This window comes from Cnephaeus nilssonii, assembly GCF_951640355.1.
Source record: "Cnephaeus nilssonii genome assembly, chromosome: 4".
Classification (NCBI taxonomy): Eukaryota; Metazoa; Chordata; class Mammalia; order Chiroptera; family Vespertilionidae; genus Cnephaeus; species Cnephaeus nilssonii.
This window is the reverse complement of record NC_137075.1, coordinates 80639730-80661338: the sequence shown is the minus strand read 5'-3', so window position 1 is coordinate 80661338 and position 21609 is coordinate 80639730. Positions and strand designations below refer to the sequence as shown.

General features: G+C 39.0%; 1 protein-coding gene across 5 annotated transcripts in view; it reads right to left on the bottom strand.

Moving 5' to 3' along the window:
* FUT8 (fucosyltransferase 8) overlaps positions 1 to 21609 on the bottom strand; it is a 216763-nt gene that overhangs the window by 51234 nt on the left and 143920 nt on the right. For all 5 annotated transcript variants that reach the window (XM_079767553.1, XM_079767554.1, XM_079767552.1 and 2 more), the window contains 2 exons: positions 18790 to 18904; positions 644 to 881 (listed from right to left, as the gene is read on the bottom strand). In XM_079767553.1, coding sequence (XP_079623679.1) covers positions 644 to 881; positions 18790 to 18904 — 353 coding nt within the window. The remainder of the gene's footprint in view (positions 1 to 643; positions 882 to 18789; positions 18905 to 21609) is intronic.

Genomic DNA, 21609 nt, shown 5'->3' with positions numbered 1-21609 from the left:
AATATAGTACCTTAATCACACTATTTGTTATCAAATGTTTCCTGAATAAAATGTAAAATTGCATAATCAAATTAGGCCTCACTGTCTTCAACTGTAAAACAGAGATAAAGGTGCCTCACTGGTTCACAAAGTTTAGTCCCTGGGTCTGGCAACTTTGTCAGAAATGCAAATTCTCAGGCCCCATCCAGACCTACTGTTTTAACAAGCCTTCCAGGTGAGTCTCAGGCATGCTGAAGTTTTAAGACCTCAGGTTAATGTTACTTACAAGATAATGATAAGAATTAACTGAAGTCAATAGTGTGGAATCACTCTGAAAAGTGAAAGGTATATCACCACCACCACCATCATCATCATCATCATCATCATCATCATCATCATCATCATCAAAAGAGTAAATTGCATTCCTTGAATAAGCTTAGTGATTTTGCTAAATCCAGATGAAATAAACATGAAAAATGAAATAGATCATGAAACACTTTTAAAATAAAATATTGTTCTAGATTTTATCTGGATAATGTACAGCATTCATGGATCCAGAGAAAAAGATGACTATGAGCCATGAAGTTGTACAAAGAAATCTGATGATCTGGTTATGTGGCAGTTCAACCCAGAGAATCTGACATGCTGCACACAGGCTTCTTACCTGACCAGTGTCCTGTGGAGATGCCATATCGGTCTGTGCAGGTCTCACTTACAGGTCTAAACACTGTTTCCCACCCACCAGTAGCATAACGCCAATTCTGAGACTCCAAGATCAGTGTTCGCTCGGTGCCATATGCAATCATGAAGCAGTAGACCACATGATGGAGTTGACAGCCATAGCCACAGCCTTTGTTGATATTGCACACTAGCTTCTTGGCTTTGCTGCAGTCCTTGGGATTCTGTAAGGGAGGAAGAGAAATCAAGGTGAAGATAAGCTATACAGAGCAACTTCTCTTCAGAGATGACAAGTACATAACTCATATAAGCCAGGACTGATCCAGTATATTTTATAAGGCAAAGAATCGAGCTTTAAAGATCAAATTTGAATATTTTATGTGCACACTTAGGGAGATGGCAGTGAAAAAGAACAGTTACTCAGGAAACACCACAAAACAAACGTGAAATTAAGCAGTAACATTTAAACGAATACTATTTTCACTTCTCTATCATGCAGAATAATGCAAGTGTGATCATCTCTGAACTCAAAGCTGCGTACACTGAGATATTTATGAAGGAAGTAAAACAGTTCATTTATTTCAGCTGCAATTCAGCATTCTGAGCTTACCTTCCCTGATGAAATTGAAGTCATTTTAAAGGAAAAATTATAATATACCTACTAATTATACCTATCTCCAGAGTTCTAGATGTCATGAACAAAATCACTATGGAAGTAAAGCCACTGAGTAAAAGGATATCTGAGTTCAACAATTATAAAATATCAGTCATGGGACTTAAAAAAACACACCAATTTTGATAGTTACTAGTAATTTTCACAATAAAATGCAGGACATGTTCTATATTAACTGTCTTGAGAATGTGGTATGCCACTTTTTAATTAGGAGATTCATTTACCTATTTTTATATTTGCTCTTAGGTGAATAGAAAGTGCATAAATCATATAAGCCAGGACTGATGCAGTATATTTTATAAAGCAAAGAATCCAGCTTTATCTGGATAATGTACACTTAATACTATCTAACAGTAGGTAAAATGGTCTTAGCTAATTCGAGAATTTCTTTTTTCCATTTTAATATATTAATTCTGCTGTAATTCATATGAGATGCTGCTAAACATCCCTAAGCATCTTGGGTCTTTAAATAAAAATTGTTTTGACAAGGACTCCTTAGCCTGAGAAGTTTTTGAAGCTGTTTTGTCTGAAAGGGAGGAGAAAGAATGGGTTCCTTCAGGAACAAAATCTTCTCTCCCACACATCAAGAAGCAAAGTAACTAGTTCTCAATTTATATGAGCCTTGAATAAAGCAGTCAACAAATCACAAATCTATCACTGTTTTCTAAGGATATTATCTGTTTTGTCAAGAAGAGATCCCTAGAAACAAAGACTAAGACAGCGAGGCTATAAAATGTTTCTGAAGGAAAAGCTGAGAAGGGAATATGCAATAGTTACTTTCAGAAGAGATTTTTCACATTCCAACGTGCCATGCAGGCTAGCCTTTTTCTATCAAAGCAGAACCTATACCAGCGATTTTTAACATTTTTTATCTCATGGCACACGTAAACTAATTACTAATATTTTGCAGCAAAAAATATATGTTTTTTGGCAGATCTGAAAAAAAAAGTATAATTTTGATTCATTCATACCATCTGGCTATTGTTGTGTTGACTGGTGTCACTTTTTAAATTTGACAATCTACTAGTATGTGGTATGTAAAACTGAAACTCATGAACACAGACAACAGTGTGATGGGTACCAGAGGGAAGGGGCTAGTTTTTGTCAGTTACCACTGACCCTGGTTGATGTCTGCCAAAAACTTGAAAGCATGTCTCATTCATAAGCAAGAATATATAGAAGGAGTGACTTGACTTGAGGTGGTTAACACACAATACAATATACAGATAGCATATTATAGAATCATACACCTGAAACCTATAATAAAAATATAATTTTATTAACCAACTAGTGGCCCGGTACATGAAATTCGTGCACATTAAAAGGGGATTAATTAGAGGAAATATTTTAATATTGCTATTTGGCCTTTCTCTATAATACAAATGTCAGAGATGAAAGAAAATTAGTAAAATGTATCTGAAAATCTTCCTCCTGTCAGTCTGGGGTGCACATGGGACCCAGAGTCCAGTCCCCGCCCACCCGCAGCCCCTCAAAAATCACATGAGACCCAGACCCAGCCAGCCCCACACCCATTGGGAGAGATCCAGACCCAGCTGGCCCCACCCTTGTCAAGTCCTGCTGGGTGGGGTGGGGGGCACAGCCTCAGGTCCCCTGGCCCAGTGCCAGGCAGGGGGTGCAACCTCAGGGCCCCTGTCAAGCCCCGCAGGGTGGGGGGCGCAGCCTCAGGTCCCCCGTCAAGCCCTGCCGGGCGGGGGGCACAGCCTCAGGTCCCTCAGCATACCCTTAGGTCCCCCGGTCCGGTGCCAGCTGGGGGGGCACAGCCTCAGGTCCCCCAAAACACACTCAGGTCCCCCGGCCTGGTGCCAAGCAGGGGGCACAGCCTCAGGGCCCCCGTCAGGCCCCAACTGGTGGGGGGTGCAGCCTCAGGTGCCCTGTCAAGCCCCACTGGGCAGGAGTCGCAGCCTCAGGTCACCTGGCCTGGGGCTGGGGCTGGGGGAGCAGCCTGAGGTCCCCTGGGCCAGCACCAGGGGGGGGGGCACACCTTGAGGTCCCCCATCAAGCCCTGCCAAGCGGGGGGCGCAGCCTGAGGTGCCCCAGTCTGGCGCCAGGGCAGGGGGCGTGGCGTGAGGTCCCCTGGCCTGGTGCCGGGGCAGGGGGCATGACCTGAAGTCCCCTGTCAAGCCCCACCGGGTGGGGGGTGCAGCCTGAGGTCCCCTGTCCCGGCCCAGTGCCACGCAGCCTCAGGTCCCTGCCGATTGCTCGTTAAGGCTCATTACAGGAACTCGGCCTCCGCTGTGGGTGTAGCCATCTTGTGTTACGGAAACCCCGCCTGCACTGCGGGTGCAGCCATCTTTGTGACAGCGTATGATGGTCAATTTGCATATCCCCTCTTTATTAGATAGGATGTAACCCCAATAAGTCAATAAAAAGGAAAAAAAGAACATACAGAAGGGCCTCCATACTAAAAGAAGTTTTAATGATGCTTTAATAGGGTAGCTATTTTTTATAAAATCTGTTTTTGTTTCTAGTGTGTTTCTAGTTTTGTTTCTAATGCACACTCCTTTTTATATTTCTCTACCAGTTATGCAAGAACACAGGCATATTGTTTTGTTCTATATTGTGATTCTTTTTATCTTTCCCCTCCCTTGCCTTTTATGACACTCCCTCCTCTCTCTCTGTCTCTGTCTCTGTCTCTGTCTCTCTCTCTCTCTCTTTCTCTCTCTCTCTCACACACACACACACACACACAATTGTTATGTGCAATATATAGATTACAATATAGTCCTTTTAAAAGGAGGATCACTAGGAAGTAATTCTTATTTGGGAGTGAAAGAAGGGAAAATACAGATTAAAAATGTAACCCCCACTTTAGTCCACTGGGAGAGAATCTCACTGGTTTTTCTCTTCTTCTGCCTTGAGTTTTTTCATTCACTGACCAGGGTAAACTTTTGCTCATTTAATAAATATTTATTAAACACTTAATATATACAAGGAAACATGGGACATGATAATCCAATAGAATAAGAAATCATATGTATCAATAACTACAATAATAGACTATTTGAATGTTTTGAAATTGTGATAAATAAGAAATTAAGGAACAGTAGGGACTTCCATTGGGGGAAAAATCACTTTCAGGTGGACTGTAAATAGTTATGAATAAAACTGCATTTATGCTAAACCTTGAAAGATATAATTTATTGTGTTTATAAATTGTTAAGAAAAAAGTACTATTTTCATTAGTCAATGGAAGTCCATATTGTAAAAAATAATTGTGAAGAGCAAAGTAAAACTATGAACTTTATAAATCGTATTTATAACGTGGGATTTTTGTATATAGGGTCTTAAAGTCAGACTCCTCAAAAGGCATATACATTCTTGCTCCTTGCAAGGTGATGACTATTAAAGTTTTAAAAATATGAGGCAAATTTGTCAAACTTGGGACAGCATGCTCTAGTTAAAGAACTTTGCAAAGAGAGGCTTGAGAGACAGTTTTCTCTAATTCAGGCTTTGTTATTAATTCAATTTTGTGATTTTGCTTCAATTTATTAATTTAAAATTGTGACAAAAATGACCTCCCTCCACAATCTTTGCCCCCTGCTCACCCATCCTTCCTTCTCAAAGGTAATATGAAAATAATGACATACTATATGCCCAAAGCTAATTCAAACATATCTCATTTATCCTCACAATCTTAAGAAATATTATTTCACAGTGGATAAATACAATACCTTTTGTATTTAGTGCTACAAGGTGGCCCAATCATGAGCCCTTATAAGCTAAGTATTATGTAACATTTTTACAGTTATAATTCTGCAACAAAGCTATCACCATAGTATATATGAATTAAAAAGTGAGGACTTAAGGGTTCTTCTGTATTCAGTTTCCTTTTCTTCAGTTTTGTATTTTTTTTAAACAATCTCTGAGGCATTTCTTCTGATACTGTTAGTTCCCAAGAATGACCCTATCTCAACAGAACTGAAAGCTATATTGGCTCTCACTGTCCTATACTAATAAATCAACATTGGGAAGTACATTTAAATCAATCTGACTCCAACTAAGATGGCACATTAAGGGAAGCAGCATCTCTTAAACCTAAATGATTACTAATTCACTAAAGGTATCATAATGTCGAACTGTTTTACTCTTTTACTTTAAAATATTAAAAGTTACTGTTGGACATATTTCAAATTAGGAAGCCAGCTTAATTTCTACTTTGCTAAAAAAATAATAACTTTGAATTGACTAGTAAACAACAGCCATTATTATATTACTTTGGCACTGCTAGGATTTAGAGGTTTCCACTGCCTTCACTTAGTAAATTAGTAGTAATTGTAAGTTAATGATGTAATATTACAAAATGGCACTGATTCCATGGCTTTTAAATTAAATCATAGATAAAGCCTTTTGCCATGATATTTACATTTTCTGTACACACAAATAAAAGCCTCTACAGAGGAAAATTTTCCAGCCACAATATAATTTCCCTCATTTCTCTGCCCAGTAATTATAAAGTAAAACATTGCACAAACAGGCTAAATTAAAAACAACAAAAATTTCGTCAAAATAAGCTAAACATACTATTTCCAGGCATCTCTTGCAAGTAGTAAATGCTTAATAAACTATTAGTTCAACTGAACTTCATGTACACTGACAAAAACAATGCCATTCTTTTTGGTGGTTAGAATACTTAAAATCAACTCTTAGCCAATTTCAAGTATGTAATACAGTATTATTAACTAGTCACCAGGCTGTACATTAGATCTCTAGAACATATCCCACATAACTGAACCTTGTACCCTTTGACCAACACCTCCCCATTTCCTCCACCTCCCTGCGGTAACTACTGTGCTACTCTGTTTTTATGAATTTGACTCATTTAGATTACACATGTAAATGAGATCATGCAGTATTTGTCCATCTGTCTTGTATCACTTAGCATAATGTCTTCCAGGTTCATTTGTGTTGTCACAAATAGCAGGATTTTCTTCTATTTTATGGGTGAGTAACATTCCCTTACACACAACACACACACACACACACACACACACACACACACACACACACACACATTTTCTTGATCCATTCATCTATTGATGGTATACCACATAGGTGTTCGCATATCTTGGTTATTGTAAATAATGTTGCAATGAAACCAGGGATGCAGATATCTTTTCAAGATAGTGATTTCATTTCCTTTGGATATATACTCAGAAGTGGGATTGCTGTATAATATGGTAGTACTATTTTTAAGTTTTTTTTAGGAACTTCTATATTTTTCCATAATGATTGTACCCATTTACATTCCTACCAACAGTATATGAGAGTTCCCTTTTCTCCACATTCTCAACAAATTTGCTATCTTTTGTCTTTTTTATAGCGTCCATTCTAACGGGTATAAGGTGATATCTCATTGTGGCTTGCATTTCATTGATGCTTAATAATCTGTTGACCACTTCTATGTCCATATTTTCATTATGGTGAGTTTTTTTTAATATGAAGTTCCTTATATATTCTGGATGTTAACCCCTTATCAGATATATGGTTTGCAAATATTTATTTTCTCCCATCCCATAGGTTACTTTTTCATTTTGTTCATTGTTTTGTTTGCTGTGCAGAAGCTTTTCAGTTTGATGTAGTCCCATTTGTTGATTTTTGTTTTGGTTGCCTGTACTTTTGGTGTTTATATGTGTGCATGAATATATATATATATATATTTATGTGTATATATATATATATATATATATATATATATATATATACATATACATATATATGTATATATATACACATGAATGATGTGTATATATATACACATGAAGTGATGTGTGTGTGTGTGTGTGTGTGTGTGTGTATATATATATATATATATATATCATCACTGCCAAGACCAATGTCAAGGAGCTTTACCCTATGTGTTCTAATCTTTTTATGGTTGAAGAACTTACACTTAAAGATTAAAAACTGGAACTTTGGGAATCCTTTCAGCTCCTCTCTAACAACATTCCTTCCGTAGGGAAGAGTTAAGCCCTAGATAGATAGCTCCTTTTCCAACAAAGAGAGGTCAGGAAAGAAACAAAGGAATGAGCCAGGTAAGTTAAATTTTAACATGTTCTTTGCCTTGACTAAACAATTTTTAACTTGTTTTTTAAAATTACAATATCTAGCTTTATGTTGGTAATGAAGAAAAGATTCATCAACAGTGGTGAAAGCATTTCAGCATATTGGAAACAATCTGATTTTATTTCTCTAAAATTATTTTCAGAAACAAAGCAGAAAAGGTAATAAAGCAAATAAGAGAACTGAAGTACTACATTGTGGTAATTAAAATGAAGACTCTGGGCATAGTTAATAATCATGAAAAAACACACACCTTGAAAAGCATTCTTATTTTTAAAAGCCAAGACCGGAAATTATTGTCTCTTAACATATTAAACAGGAATATTTTCATAGCAAAGTTAAGATGTCCTTTCCACCCCTCTAGCAGAGAACAATGGGTTGCAAATAGTAAGGACAACACAATAGCTGCGGCACAAGTAAGTTACTAAGTGCTTTAGGAAATCCATTTCCCTGTGGGTATTTATAAACCTTTAAGTGTGAAAACTTAATGGAGAAAAGATATCAAGATACATATTTTACAGACTGTTGTCCTGGCAGATGAAGCAAAGACAGATAGTTACTATATAGTTACAGAGGAGAGCTTATCTTCGTAAGTACTGCAATAATTGGCCTGTTTTGCTCTTTGCCTAAAAGTCTCTATTGAATATTTTAAAGCCACTAAAAAAAAAAAAAAATTCTACAAATTCAGTAGAATGCAAGAAATAAATGTGGTGCATTTCTTCCACTCAGGGTCTTTGAGACAATATCTTTGGGTGTTCCAAGAGGTCTCTAAAAAACCTCTACCCCAGGGTCAATAGATGTGTACACTAGAGCAAACTTGGTAATATTTTCAGCTACCACACACACCACAAAAGAAAGGCAGAGAAAGAATGAGATGCATCCAAGTCTAATTCACCCATTCAAGAATCTAATGTAAATAAAACTCCTTCCAATGCTAGAAAAGTTTAGTTACTGGAGGAGCTAGATTCTGCCAATTCTACATAAATGCACATCTCATCAATTTTTCTCTATCAGCTTACAGCCTGATACCCAGATCTCAGAACCAGCTTAACTGGTCATGTTAAAAATAGCATGCTTAAAAAATTAAGGTTGAATTTCAGAAAGCTCCTCCACTATCATTTTACTTAACAGGACCCAGTAGGCTCTCCTTCCTCAAAACCAAAACACGGGATGGCATGGCAGATACTCTTTAAAAAAATAGGGGTGAAGAGGAAGTAGTATGGAAAAGGGGAAAGAAAGGAAGGAGAAAAGGGGGGAAAAGAGGGAGAAAGAGAGAAAAAACGGGGAAACAGGAAAAGAGGAAGAAGGGAGAAGGGGGAAAGAAGGAGAAAAGTAAAAGCAAGCTCCAGAATGGCTAGCCCTGTTTTACACAGGATCAAAAGATGAAGGATGGGGTGGAGGGGGTCATGAGGGTAAAAGGGGGACATCTATAATACTTTCAACAATAAAGATACATTTTTTTAAAAGATGAAGAAGATAGCAGACACAACAGAGAAAGCCTGGTTGAAACTTTGCTCCTGTGCAGAGGCTGCTGCAGATGTTTTGTTATCTATAATAATCTATAATAATAAAAGCATAATATGCTAATTAGACAAAGTTGCAGTGGGTGGGGGCTGTGGCAGAGGCCCCTGGCCATGGTGGAGGTGGGCGGGGGCAGGGGCCAAGGCCCTTGCATAAATTTTGTGCATTGGGCCTCTAGTTTTAAATAAAAGTCAGTGTTTTGCCAGCTCTTCCATTCTGCAAAGTGCTATTCTTCGTGGTACTACTGGTACTTATAGCACTTGTCTACACAATGAGTCACCCAGCCAGGGCCTAATTGTTTTTGCTAGTATGTCGATACATGATTGATTTAGTGTGCTGATCATATATCTCCTGACTTTGCTAAATTCACTTATTTGCTTTATGAGTTTATTGTCATGTAGTTATTGTTGCTTAGTAAATTACTTGGGATTTACCTGTAGACAGACAATCATGTTACCTGCAAATAGGGATTTTTTTTTTCTAGTACATATGCCATTGTTTCTTTTGTCTTGTCTTATTGCACTGCATAGAATTTCCAATACTGTGTTGAATAGGAGTGGTGATAGTAGTCATCCTTGCCTCATTCCTAATATTAGGGAAAAAGCATTTAGTCTTTCATCACTAAAGGTGATGTTACCTATAGATTGTTTATAAAACCTGTAAGCTCTGACGGCATCTGGTCCTGGACTTTTGTATGTTGGGAGTTTTTTTACTATCACTTCAATTTCAATGGTAATAATGGGTCTGTTTAGATTTTCTAATTCTTCCTGGTTCAGTCTTAAGAGGTTATATGCTTCTAGAAATGTATCCATTTCTTCTAGATTGTCAAATTTGTTGGCATATAATTGTTTGTAGTATCCTTTAATAAATCTTTGTATTTCTGTTTTGTCAGTTGTAAACTCTTCTTTCATTTATCATTTTATGTATTTGGGCTCTCTCTATTATTTTCTGAATAAGTTTGGTTAAAGTTTTGTCAATTTTGTTGAACCTTTCAAAGAACCAGCTTAGTATCATTGTTCTTTTTAATTGTGTTTTTCAATTTCTATTTCATTTATTTACATTCTGATCTTAATTATTTTCTTCTGTTTGTATGTTGTTCTTTTTCTAGTTCTTCTAGGTGTAAAATTAGATTGTTTATTTGGGACTTTTTGTGTTTCTTGAGATAGGCCTGTACAACTATGAACTTCCTTACTAACTGCTTTATCCTATAAATTTTGAAAAGTTGTTTTCATTTCCATTTATTTCAAGACAATTTCTGATTTATTGTTTGATTTCACTTTTGATCCATTGGCTTTTTTAGGAGCATGTGTATTTGTGTGTTTTCCAGTTTCCTTTCTGTAGTTGATTTCTAGTTTAATGCCACAATCGTCAGAAAAAGATGCCTGATATGATTTCAATCTTCTTGAATTTACTGAGGTTTGCTTGTGGCATAATATGTGATCTATTCTAGAGAATATTCCATGTACACATGAAAAAAAAATGTGTATTGAATGAAATGTTCTATAAATGTCTATTAAGTAAATCTGGTCTCAAATGACATTTAAATCTATTATTTCCTTATTAAATTTATGTCTAAATGATCTACTAAATTACAAAGTTTTCAGTTATTTCTACAAATCCTCACTCTTATCTCATTCTCCTTATGGGAGTCTAGATACAAACACAAGAAAATTATTATTGCCCCAAAGGTACCACGGTCCCTGAGGCTATGTTTATATTTTTCAACTTTTAGTCTCTCTGTTATCAGACTTGATGATTTATATTGATCTAACTTCAAGGGCACCAATTCTTTCTTCTGCCATAGCTATTCTACTATGAGACAATTTTTTACCTTGGTTATTGTATTCTTTAGTTCTAAAATTTTCATTTTTTTTCCTTGTATCTATTTCTTTTCTGAAACTTTCTTTTTTTTTTTTTTTCATTTGTTTCAACTCTGCAATTGCTTAGTGGAGCATTTTTATTATTACAGCTTCTTTAAAATCCTTGTCAGATAATTCCAACATCTGTGTCTCATCTCACTGTGGTGTCTGCTGATTATATTTTTTTATCTAAATTAAGATTTTCCTGGTATGATGATGAGTATTATGTTATGAAACTCTGCTTTCCATTTTAGTAGGCAGTCAAACTTTAGATTCCTAGATTACTTTTATGGACTATGGCTCAAATGTCAATTATATGTTAAAAGCCTTTTCAGTGGTATTTTGTTCTGCCCCAATTGTGGGCTACCTAGTGGCCATTCTGAAGCCTGAATGGTATATTATACCAGAGTTCAACAATCAAACCTCTTTCTGTAGTGATTCTAATCAGTTTCATGCATGACATTCAGAGGTCTGCCTGGGATTTCAAACACAGATTTAAAAAATCCCTTTCTCTAACTCCCTCTTCATCCTAACCCTCCCTCAACTCAAGCTGGAGTAGGAAGGGAACTGCCTCAATTTGCAGTGTGGCAATGGTGGGCTTTGTCCAAAGTCTCTGCAATGCTAATACCAGTTGAGAGAGGGAGGGGTGCCTTCATTATGTCAGGGCAGGTATGGTGACAAAGCTATGTGCTCAATCTCCACAGCTGTGACACCCAAGGAGGGCAGAGAAGCAACTTTTCATGATGTTCCACTGGAATAGGGTAGATAAATATAAAAAAAATTTTTTTTAAATGTTTGTTTGTTTTTTGTTCCATCCACTGGTTGGAAGATTCTAAGATACATAGGAGGCAAAACAAACAAACAAAGCACAGGAAATTCACTCTGTACAGGACTTCTTTTTGTTGTAATTAGCAGGAAGAATAGCATATCATGTTTTCACTACTTCTTATCCAGAAACAAAAGCCTGTAGTTTAAGCCTACCACATTTTCAAACATTTAATGCACATTTAACTCACATCTATAATGCTACTTGCTTATTGGAAAACTAATGATTTTGTGTTCCCAGTGACATTTGCTCATATAAATTCCTTTTAAAAATGATAAGCCAACTTTTATTCAACAATTCAAATCCTAAGAACAATATAGAACTATCTTTTTATGTAAAAGGAAAACATAACATTTGTTTGAACTCTAACAAAGATCACTTAAAGAGATTATTTAAAGCCTCTATGGAATACAGGCTTTGAACATAGGAACGACTCATATTTACCAACTTTCTCTAAGGGTTCAGCTTTATTTACTTTTTCACCTATTAGAAAAGTACAAAGGGCAAGGTACTGGATCCTTTGGTTGCAAAGCCAATAGCATCTATCCTATCCCTAACCTTTTAAACATAGGTAGATAGTATCTATCTATCCTATCCCTAACCTTTTAAACACATAGCCTCTCATATGGCATACTATAAAAACCCTCTCGCCAAAACCGGTTTGACTCAGTGGATAGAGCGTCGGTCTGCGGACTCAAGGGTCCTGGGTTCGATTCTGGTCAGGGGCATGTACGTTGGTTGCGGGCACATCCCCGGTAGGGGGTGTGCAGGAGGCAGCTGGTCGATGTTTCTCTCTCATTGATGTTTCTAGCTCTCTATCCCTCTCCCTTCCTCTTTGTAAAAAATCAATAAAAAAAAAAAGTTAAAAAAAAAGAAAACCCTCTCTTTATTTCCAATGATACTTACAGCCTCAAGATATGGTCTCCTTTACTAGCCCTGACACTTCCAAATCCAAGCCCAGCCACTCTAATCACTCCAGGGGAAGATGATTCAGACCAAAATTTAAAATAAAACAAACAAATAAACAAAAGACACACCTCCAAATAAGCAAACAAACAAAAACCCAGAAACCTCAGGCAGATCTAAAGAAGAGAAAAACCCAAAACCACAGGGCTATTTTATTGGCAGAATGTTAACTACACTTCTTCCATCAATCCTAGCTAGCCTCTGATATGCATTAACTCGATAGAAGAAATGATGGTGTGTGTGCATGTAAAAGTGTTGGATTTTTATAGGTGATACTACTGGCTCAGTGCACGAAATACGTGCACATTAAAAGGGAATTAATTAGAGGAAATATTTTAATATTGCTATTAGCCCTTTCTCTATAATAGAAGTGTCAGAGATGAAAGAAAATCAGTAGAATGTATGTGAAAATCTCCCTCCTGTTAGAGTCTGGGACGAGCAGCGGGACCCAAAGTCAAGTGCCCACCCACCCACGGGAGCCTCGAAATCGCATGAGACCCTGACCTAGCCGGCCCCACCCCCGTCAAGCCCCTCAAGATCGGGGGGGCACAGCCTCAAGTCCCCAGGCCTGGCGCCGGGAGGGGGGCACAGCCTCAGGTCCCCCAGCCTGGCGCCAGGGTGGGGGGTGCGGCCTCAGGTTCCCCGGCACTGCCTCAGGTCCCCTGGCCCCAGCGTAAGGGCACAACGGTGGGAGGATCATTTGCATATTAGCTCTTTATTATATAGGATTGTTATATAGGATAGTATAATGACCTGTCTCTATATATTCAGATATAATCTCTATCCAATCAGGTGGTTCACCATATAAAAATTCATCAATGTAATATGCCACATCCTATCTAATAATAGAGTAATATGCAAATTAACCGTACCTCCGCAACAAAATGGCGGCCCCCATAGCCACAAGATGGCGGTGCCCAGTCACCTCAGCCCCGCTGCTGGAGTGTCTGGCCTGTCTGACCAACAAACAGAGGCCAAGAGCAGGGCATGGCGGCTTTCTCAGTACAGCAGTGGGGAAGCTGCCAGGCCCTGCAGACAGAGGCCGGAGAGCAGGGCATGGCGGCTTCCTCAGCGCGGCAGCGGGGAAGCCGCCAGGCCCTGCAGACAGAGGCCAGAGAGCAGGGCATGGCGGCTTCCTCAGCCAGCAGTGGGGAAGCTGCCAGGCCCTGCTGACAAAGGCCGGAGAGCAGGGCATGGCGGCTTCCTCAGCGCGGCAGCGGGGAAGCCGCCAGACCCTGCAGACAGAGGCCGAGAGCAGGGCATGGCGGCTTCCTCAGCGCGGCAGCGGGGAAGCCGCCAGGCCCTGCAGACAGAGGCCGGAGAGCAGGGCATGGCGGCTTCCTCAGCGCGGCAGCGGGGAAGCCGCCAGGCCCTGCAGACAGAGGCCGGAGAGCAGGGCATGGAGGCTTCAGTGGAAGTGGGGAAGCCCCAGGCACTGCAAACAGAGCCCGGACAGCAGGGCATGGCGGCTTCCTCAGCGCGGCAGCGAAGAAGCCCCAGGCCCTGCAAACAGAGCCGGGACAGCAGGGCATGTTGGCTTCCTAAGCGTGGCAGTAGGGAAGCCCCAGGCCATGCAAACAGAGCCCGGAGAGCAGGGCATGGCAGCTTCCTTAGAGCAGAGGCAGCGGGAACACCCCCAGGCCCAGCAGACAGAGCCCAGACAGCAGGGGGGGCTTCCTTAGTGTGTCCCTGTCGGCAAAGCCCCCAGGCCTGGCAGACAGAGCACACTGCAGGGCATTGGGGCTTCCTTCGCATGGCGCATGGCAGCAGCAGGCAGAGCGTGGACAGCACGACATAGGGGCCTCATCTCCATGGCTGCAGGGAAACCTCCAGGCCCTGCAGAGAGCAGAGAACCATGGGGAGTGGGCCTAAGCCATCAGGAGGACATCCCCTGAGAGCTCCTGGATTGTAGAGGGTGCAGGTTGGGCTGAGGGACCCCCGTGCACAAATTTCGTGCACCGGGCCTCTAGTCAATAAGAGAAAAGAAGAAACCATATGATCATCTCAATTGATGCGCTCTACTCTAAATAAAATAGGAGTTTAAAAAATGCTTGTTGATGTATGAGTCATACATACATCAGTATGTATAATAAATTTCAGTATGAGTAAAAATCTAGTAAAATTGAAAATGTTTTCAACCATCCAAATCACTCCTTAAAAGTAAATTATAAAGTCTTGAATTATTTAACAGGAATATAATTAGGTACTTAAATGACTAAAGTCTCCCAAAGAGAAAAACATTTGCTTTTATTATACTTTCCCCCTATTATTTCCTACTTAGATACAAATTATTATAATATTTTTGTTTTAAAAATTTATTTTTTAAATATGTTTTTATTGATTTTAGAGAGAAAGAGAGGAGCGGGGCAACACTGGCCAAGATAATGTAATCACTTTAAAATCCACATAAATAGTTCCACTATTCTGATTAAATTTTCTAATCCATTTCATTAACTAGTGAAAAAGCATTCTTTTTAAAAGAGCTGTCATGCTTAAAAATACACTGGGAATAAATATTCCAGTTATAGAAGGCATTCCTTAAAAATATGTATGTTTAATTTTGGGGGAATGAGAGAAAGGACTCTTATTCACCTCTATCCAGAGAAGATGAAGCATGAGTGACATCTAAGATGTTAAAAATATAGCTAAAATGACCATGAATACATTAAATAATTAACAACAATAAATAAAGAAAATTATTTTTCTAAAACCTTTTTTTACTAAGACTTCCACTGTCTTCTTGAATATTAAAAATCACTTTTCTTTCTTCTGATGAAAAAAAAGCATAAAATATTTGTTAAATAGTAATATTTGAAATTGAAGTTAAGGTTGAAATAAAATGCTGTTTTGCTATAGCCTAAAAGGTTAACAAAGCCAATGTAGTTTTAATTCATTAACATGACTTACAAGTGAAATTCTCCAATATAGAAAAAGGGAAATCAGCACATAAAGGATCAAATTTGCACTACAGGTGAAAGCACTTGGTCACTTAAAAACCAAGAGGGGAAAAACACACACAAACTAAAGCAGTTTCTTGCTACAGTGTGGGAAGCTGAACCATGCATGAGCAAAGCATAGTTTAAATATAAAATTTTGTTGTGTAAAAATTTAATAAAAACGTGGAAATGTAAGAAACTCAGAAACCATAGCTATTTCCATTTTAAATGAGGATGATAGCTCTGCACCACCAGCTGTTTACAGTTCATTGAATGAGGTTCTAGTTGATAGGAGATAATTACCTCTTCCCTACAGGAGGCAAGCTTTTCTCATTCTACAGACACCTCTCATGAATGGCCTCTGGAGTAGGAGACCAAGACAGCATGCCAAGATCAGTTTGGTTTTAATGATCTCTTTAAACACTTGATTTTTCTATTTTTTTCTATTTAAGTATAAGAAAATGTGCACCTTAAAATATACAGAACCCAGTCCTGGCTAATTCGCTGCTTTTAACCTTAAAAGGAAAGCAGTGATTGTACACAGAAAGTATACGATCAATAGTATTGAAAAGGATAGCCATGGTAATTTCAACTCAAGTGTTGAAAAATTCTACTTACTAATACTGTATTCCCCTGAAAACTATTCCATCTGTAAGTTCCTGTCAGTTAATGATGCCTCCATATCCCCAGTCACTTCATCTCTTGAGCTACTTCGAAGGGCCTATCAATTCTATCTTCCCAGTCTTTCTCAAATTTGCCTCTTCACTTCCAATGCAAAAGACCACATACCTCAATATTTCTCACTTGCTGTATGGTCCTCATATCCTAATCAGGCGTCCTCAAACTACGGCCCGCGGGGCCACATGCGGGTGTTTTTGCCGTTTTGTTTTTTTACTTCAAAATAAGATATGTGCAGTGTGCATAGGAATTTGTTCATAGTTTTTTTTAAACTATAGTCCAGCCCTCCAACGGTCTGAGGGACAGTGAACTGGCCCCCTGTTTAAAAAGTTTGAGGACCCCTGTAAATGGTCTCCTTGCTCCAGTCTCTTCCAATACTAACAGAGTTAACCAAAATACTACTTTCACATTAATATCACTAAAGCACTCTCATCATGTCACTCTTACCTGGTATGTGTAAAAACCTTTCAAAAACTTCTGGCAGATAAAGAAAAATAAATAAATAAATAAATCCTATCCCCACAAATATGTAAGACTGGGTATGAATATTAATAACTAAAAAAGAACAATAAAAAACGAAGAGAATAAATTTAAAAGCATCTGGAACTTGGGGTTTAACATTGATTTTTTCTTTGCTATTTATGTTAAAGTGATTTTTATGCAATAAATGAAACATTTCAGTAACCACTTACTACTTATCCTATCTTATAAAAGAGTAATATGCAGATTAACCATACCTCTGCTACACCCACAAGCCACGCCCACAAGCCAATCAGGAGCAAATATGCAAATAAACCCAACCAAGATGGCTGCAGCCACGGAGAGCAAGAGGGAGGCTTGGGTTTCCCCGGCAATGAAAGAAGCCAAGCTTTCCGCCTGCCCTTGCTGGCCTTGGCCGGGGGCAGAGCCGGGCAATCGGAACCAGATGGGGGTCCCCTGCTCAGGGCCCGAGCCTCAGCCAGAGGCTTGCAGCCTTGGCCAGGGACGGAGCCGGGCGATCAGAGCCAGCTGGGGGTCCCCTGCCCAGGGCCGGAGGCTTTAGGCCTTGGCAGGGACAGAGCCAGCGATTGGAGGGAACTGGGGGCCCCCTGCCCAGTCCCCGAGGCTTTATGCCTTGGCAGGGGTGTAGCCGGAGATCGGAGGAGATAGGTATAAACTACAGAGGAAACACCTTTTCTGACCGCTCACTGGCTAAGCTCCCTGTATGCCACTGGTAATATTCTTAGTAACTTGGGTATAAGAATCCAAAAAGGTGATCTAGGGCTTTTCCACCACACTCCTGGAGAAAAAATGAAGGTCTGCTGTTGGAGGACTAAGAAATGTCATATCCTGCCCTAGGCAGTTTGGCTCCGTGGATAATGCCTAGGTTTGCCAACCACAGGGTCTGGGTTAGATTCTGATCAAGGGCATGTACCTAAGTTTCAGGCTCCTCCCTGGCTGGGGCCCAGGTCAGGGCTCATGCAGGAGGCAACTAATCAAAGTGTTCCTCTCACTTTGATGTTTCTCTCTGTCTTTCCCTTTCTCTTTCACATTCTCTAAAAATCAATGGAAACATATCCTCAGGTGAGGAAGGAAGGAAGGAAGGAAGGAAGGAAGGAAGGAAGGAAGGAAGGAAGGAAGGAAGGAATGCATATCCTATGAAAGACACATCTTGAAAATGCCTAAAATAAGTTGTCATTTTTTCATGGTGAAGGGACCGGAATCCGTGTTGATGAAAACACCTTGGTGGCTGCGGTGACTGGCAGTGGCTGCAGCAGCGGGGTGATGGGGCTGGTGCCTTTCCCTGATCAGCCCGGTCGTCTCCCACAAAGGGAGGCCAGACTGCCATCAGTAGGACATCCCTTGAGGGCTCCCAGTATGTGAGAGGGGGCAGGCTGGGCTGAGGAGACCCCCCACACACACCAGTGCACGAATTTCGTGCACCAGGCCCCTAGTATATCATAAAGCTTAACCTGCACCCAAGGACCTCTGCAATCTGGCTCCCAAACCTACCTTTTTTTCCAGCTTATTTTTCATCCCTCCTTTCATATAACCCCAAACTTCAGGCAAACTAAAATATTCATTATCTCACTGGGTTCCTATCGTGCCCTTTCCCAGCTATGGGTCATTACTCACATCATATGCTCCAACTAGTGTTCTCTTCTCTTCCACTCAGTGTCTAAATCCTACCTAATTACCCTTTACAACTTAGTTCAAATAATACCTGTTTCAAAAAACTATCCCTAACATCTTCTTTCTCCACTGAGGATTTCATCTATATTTCTCATATAAAATGTACACCTTTCTATTTTGCATAGTTATGTGTGGTGTGTGTGTGTGTGTGTGTGTGTGTGTGTGTTTGTGCGCACGCGCGCATGTTCAGGTGTGTATAAGAAGTAGCCCCCTTTAGGGCAGAGGCCTTGTTTTAGCCATCTTTGTATTCCACTTGAGGCATCACAGAGAGTCCGTCTGAATAAATATGTAAAATGAGTAAGGACTCTCAAAAGAGCAAGGGCTAGGAAGACTAGAAACGAACAGCAACTCTCATTTTTAGTTTTATTATGATTTCCCTTCTTTTTCACTCAAGTTTATTTCTTAACCTAACCTTCTTACCTGAAGATATGTTATTCTCCGCTGGACCAGTTCTGTCAAATCTTTGGCCTCTTTTTCCCGCCAATCACCTGCTCCATCTGTTTGACTGAGGTAGTATAGATCCGTCATTATGGACCTATAAAAGAAAACAACATTGGACGTCTTACTTTTTTGTACTTTCTCATAGGATTACACAAACATAAGAAGAGTCAAATTCTTCATAAAGATTGATGCTCACACCAATGCTAGTACTAATTTTTTATTTTCTATCAAGGCTGTGAAATCCAACAATTAGTCTTACTGGTAAGAAAAACCTACCTCTCCCCAACCCCAGCCAGTCACCTGTACTTATTTTCCAACACAGAGTACTACAGAGACTAGGGGGAAGTAGATACTTATAGCAATAAACAAACAAACAAACAAACAAACAAACAAGGAGATTAACATAAAATAAAGAAATTAAATTGGTGCCAGTATTTGAACATTTCCTTTGTGTTCTCTCTACTGTCATTTCCTATCCTCTCTTAAATTTTATCTTTATACTTTAACGCTGAGTGGCTGGAAAAAGATCAGAGAAAAATTTTGACACAGCTCTTAAACAGTAATCTAAACCAAGGGTCAGCAAATATTTTTCTATAAAGGGCCAGGTAGTATATATTTTAGGATTTGTGGGCCTCTATTGTTTAAAAGCAGGAGAGCTGCCATAGACCAGGGGTCCTCAAACTTTTTAAACAGGGGGCCAGTTCACTGTCCCTCAGACCATTGGAGGGCCGGACTATAGTTTAAAAAAAAAACTATGAACAAATTCCTATGCACACTGCACATATCTTATTTTGAAGTAAAAAAACAAAAGGGCAAAAACACCCGCATGTGGCCCCACGGGCCATAGTTTGAGGACGCCTGCCATAGACAATATGTAAATGAATGTATGTATGGGTGTTCCAATAAAACTTTATTTACAAAAACAAGCTATGAGCCAGATTTGGCCCCTGGGTCATAATTTCACAATTCTTGGTGTAAACTAATAAAATAATTATTAAGATACTTTCCCATTTTTCTGTAGCATCAGTAATTTCAATTATAACATGGTGGATTTCCTACAAAGTAAACTAAAATACCTAGTACATGAACAAGAGAAAATTCAGGGCTGGTGCAAATGGTTTTATTTATAATGCACTAAATAAAAGCCATGACTTACCTTTACCATTAAAAAAAAAAGACTCTTCTCTTTATCTAACACTCCCCACCAATCTTTCAGCAAATATTTAGTCAATTTCTAACCACATATCACCCCTGGTTTGCTATGAGTGAGCATTGAGCCATCAACTGATCCACCATCTTTTCTCATCTGAATTATTTCAGTAACCTTTGAATAGGTCTACAGTACACCCTGCTTCCACCCTTGCCTACCTCTACAGTCTACTCTCAATAGAGTAGCCATATCCTATTAAACCGTCAGTCAGTACTCCTTTGCTCTTAATATTGAATAGGATCTTCATCTATCTCAGTCAAGTCCAAAGTTATTACTTTGACCTACAAGGCCCCAGACAATATGGCCCTCTCTTCCTTGCTTACTCTACTTCAGCCAATAACACTAACTTTTGAATATGCCAAGCATGTTCCTACTTCAGGGCCTTTGCATTTGCTCTTCCTTCTCCTGGAATGCTCATTTCCCAGACACCCATCCACATGGCTCACCCAGATGTCCTTCAAATCTTTGCTTATATGTCGCATTCTCCTTAAGGCTTTCCCATACTACTCACTTAAAAATTCCAACACCCAATCATCATCACCATTTCTTGGTTTTCCTTCTTTCTTCCCTGCTTTATTTTCTTTAAGTAATTATCATCTTCTAATAAACACTGTTACTTCTTTATTTTATCTTTATTCCCCTACTAAAATTTAAGCCCAATGAGAGCAGGGATGTTTATTTAAACTGTTTTCTTTAAAATCATCATTTAGAATAGAACCAGCCACATAGAAAATGTTTAGCACCAGTAGGTATCTTTGACTAGATAGTGAATAAAACAGTAGCAAAGGAAAATTTTAAGAATTTTAATGAGACAATTGATAATTTTTTTACCTTTTACAAATCCAATTTTGTGGTAGAAAAGTTTGGGGAGTTATCTTTAACTAGTTACAGCTCCAGCTTCATCCCTTCTCTACACTTTTCTCCAAACTTTGTGTTAACTCTGCTGTTCAAGGAATGCTTATAAGGATGTGTGTTTTGCTTGTGAAAATTATAAAGTTAAAAATTTATTTCTATTTGTCAAAAAAGTATATATATATAAATAAAGTTTATCATACATACACTTCTAGAAAGCACCTATAAAATGATATTAAGTAAAAAGCATAAAGCATTAGCTGGAGGTTCAAAAAATACTTAGAGAAAATAGATGTAATGTTAAATAATAAGAACAACAATTAACAGGTATTGAGCTCTTACTATGGGCCAGATATCTATTTTAGGTGCTTTACATTATTTCATGTAATCTTCACAGCTGCCTTATAAATTAGATAAGGAATATGAGGCACTAAGAGATTAAAGAATTTGCTCAAAATCATAAAGTTCAGAAACAAAGAGTGGGAATTCAAATCCAAGCAGTGTGATTCTGAAATTTAGGCTTTTAACGGCTGCACTAACAAACATCAAAGTATGGGATCAGGAGTACAAAAATGTGGACTCTGTTCAATGTAACTATGCAAAATAGGAAGAGAAAGAGCATTGGGAGTTGGACAGACCTATTTCCCAATTTTGGCTCTACCTCTTAACTGACTCTGTGTCCTAGGAAAGTTATTTCGACATCTCTGAGACTAAGTTACTTCATTTTAAAATAAGTA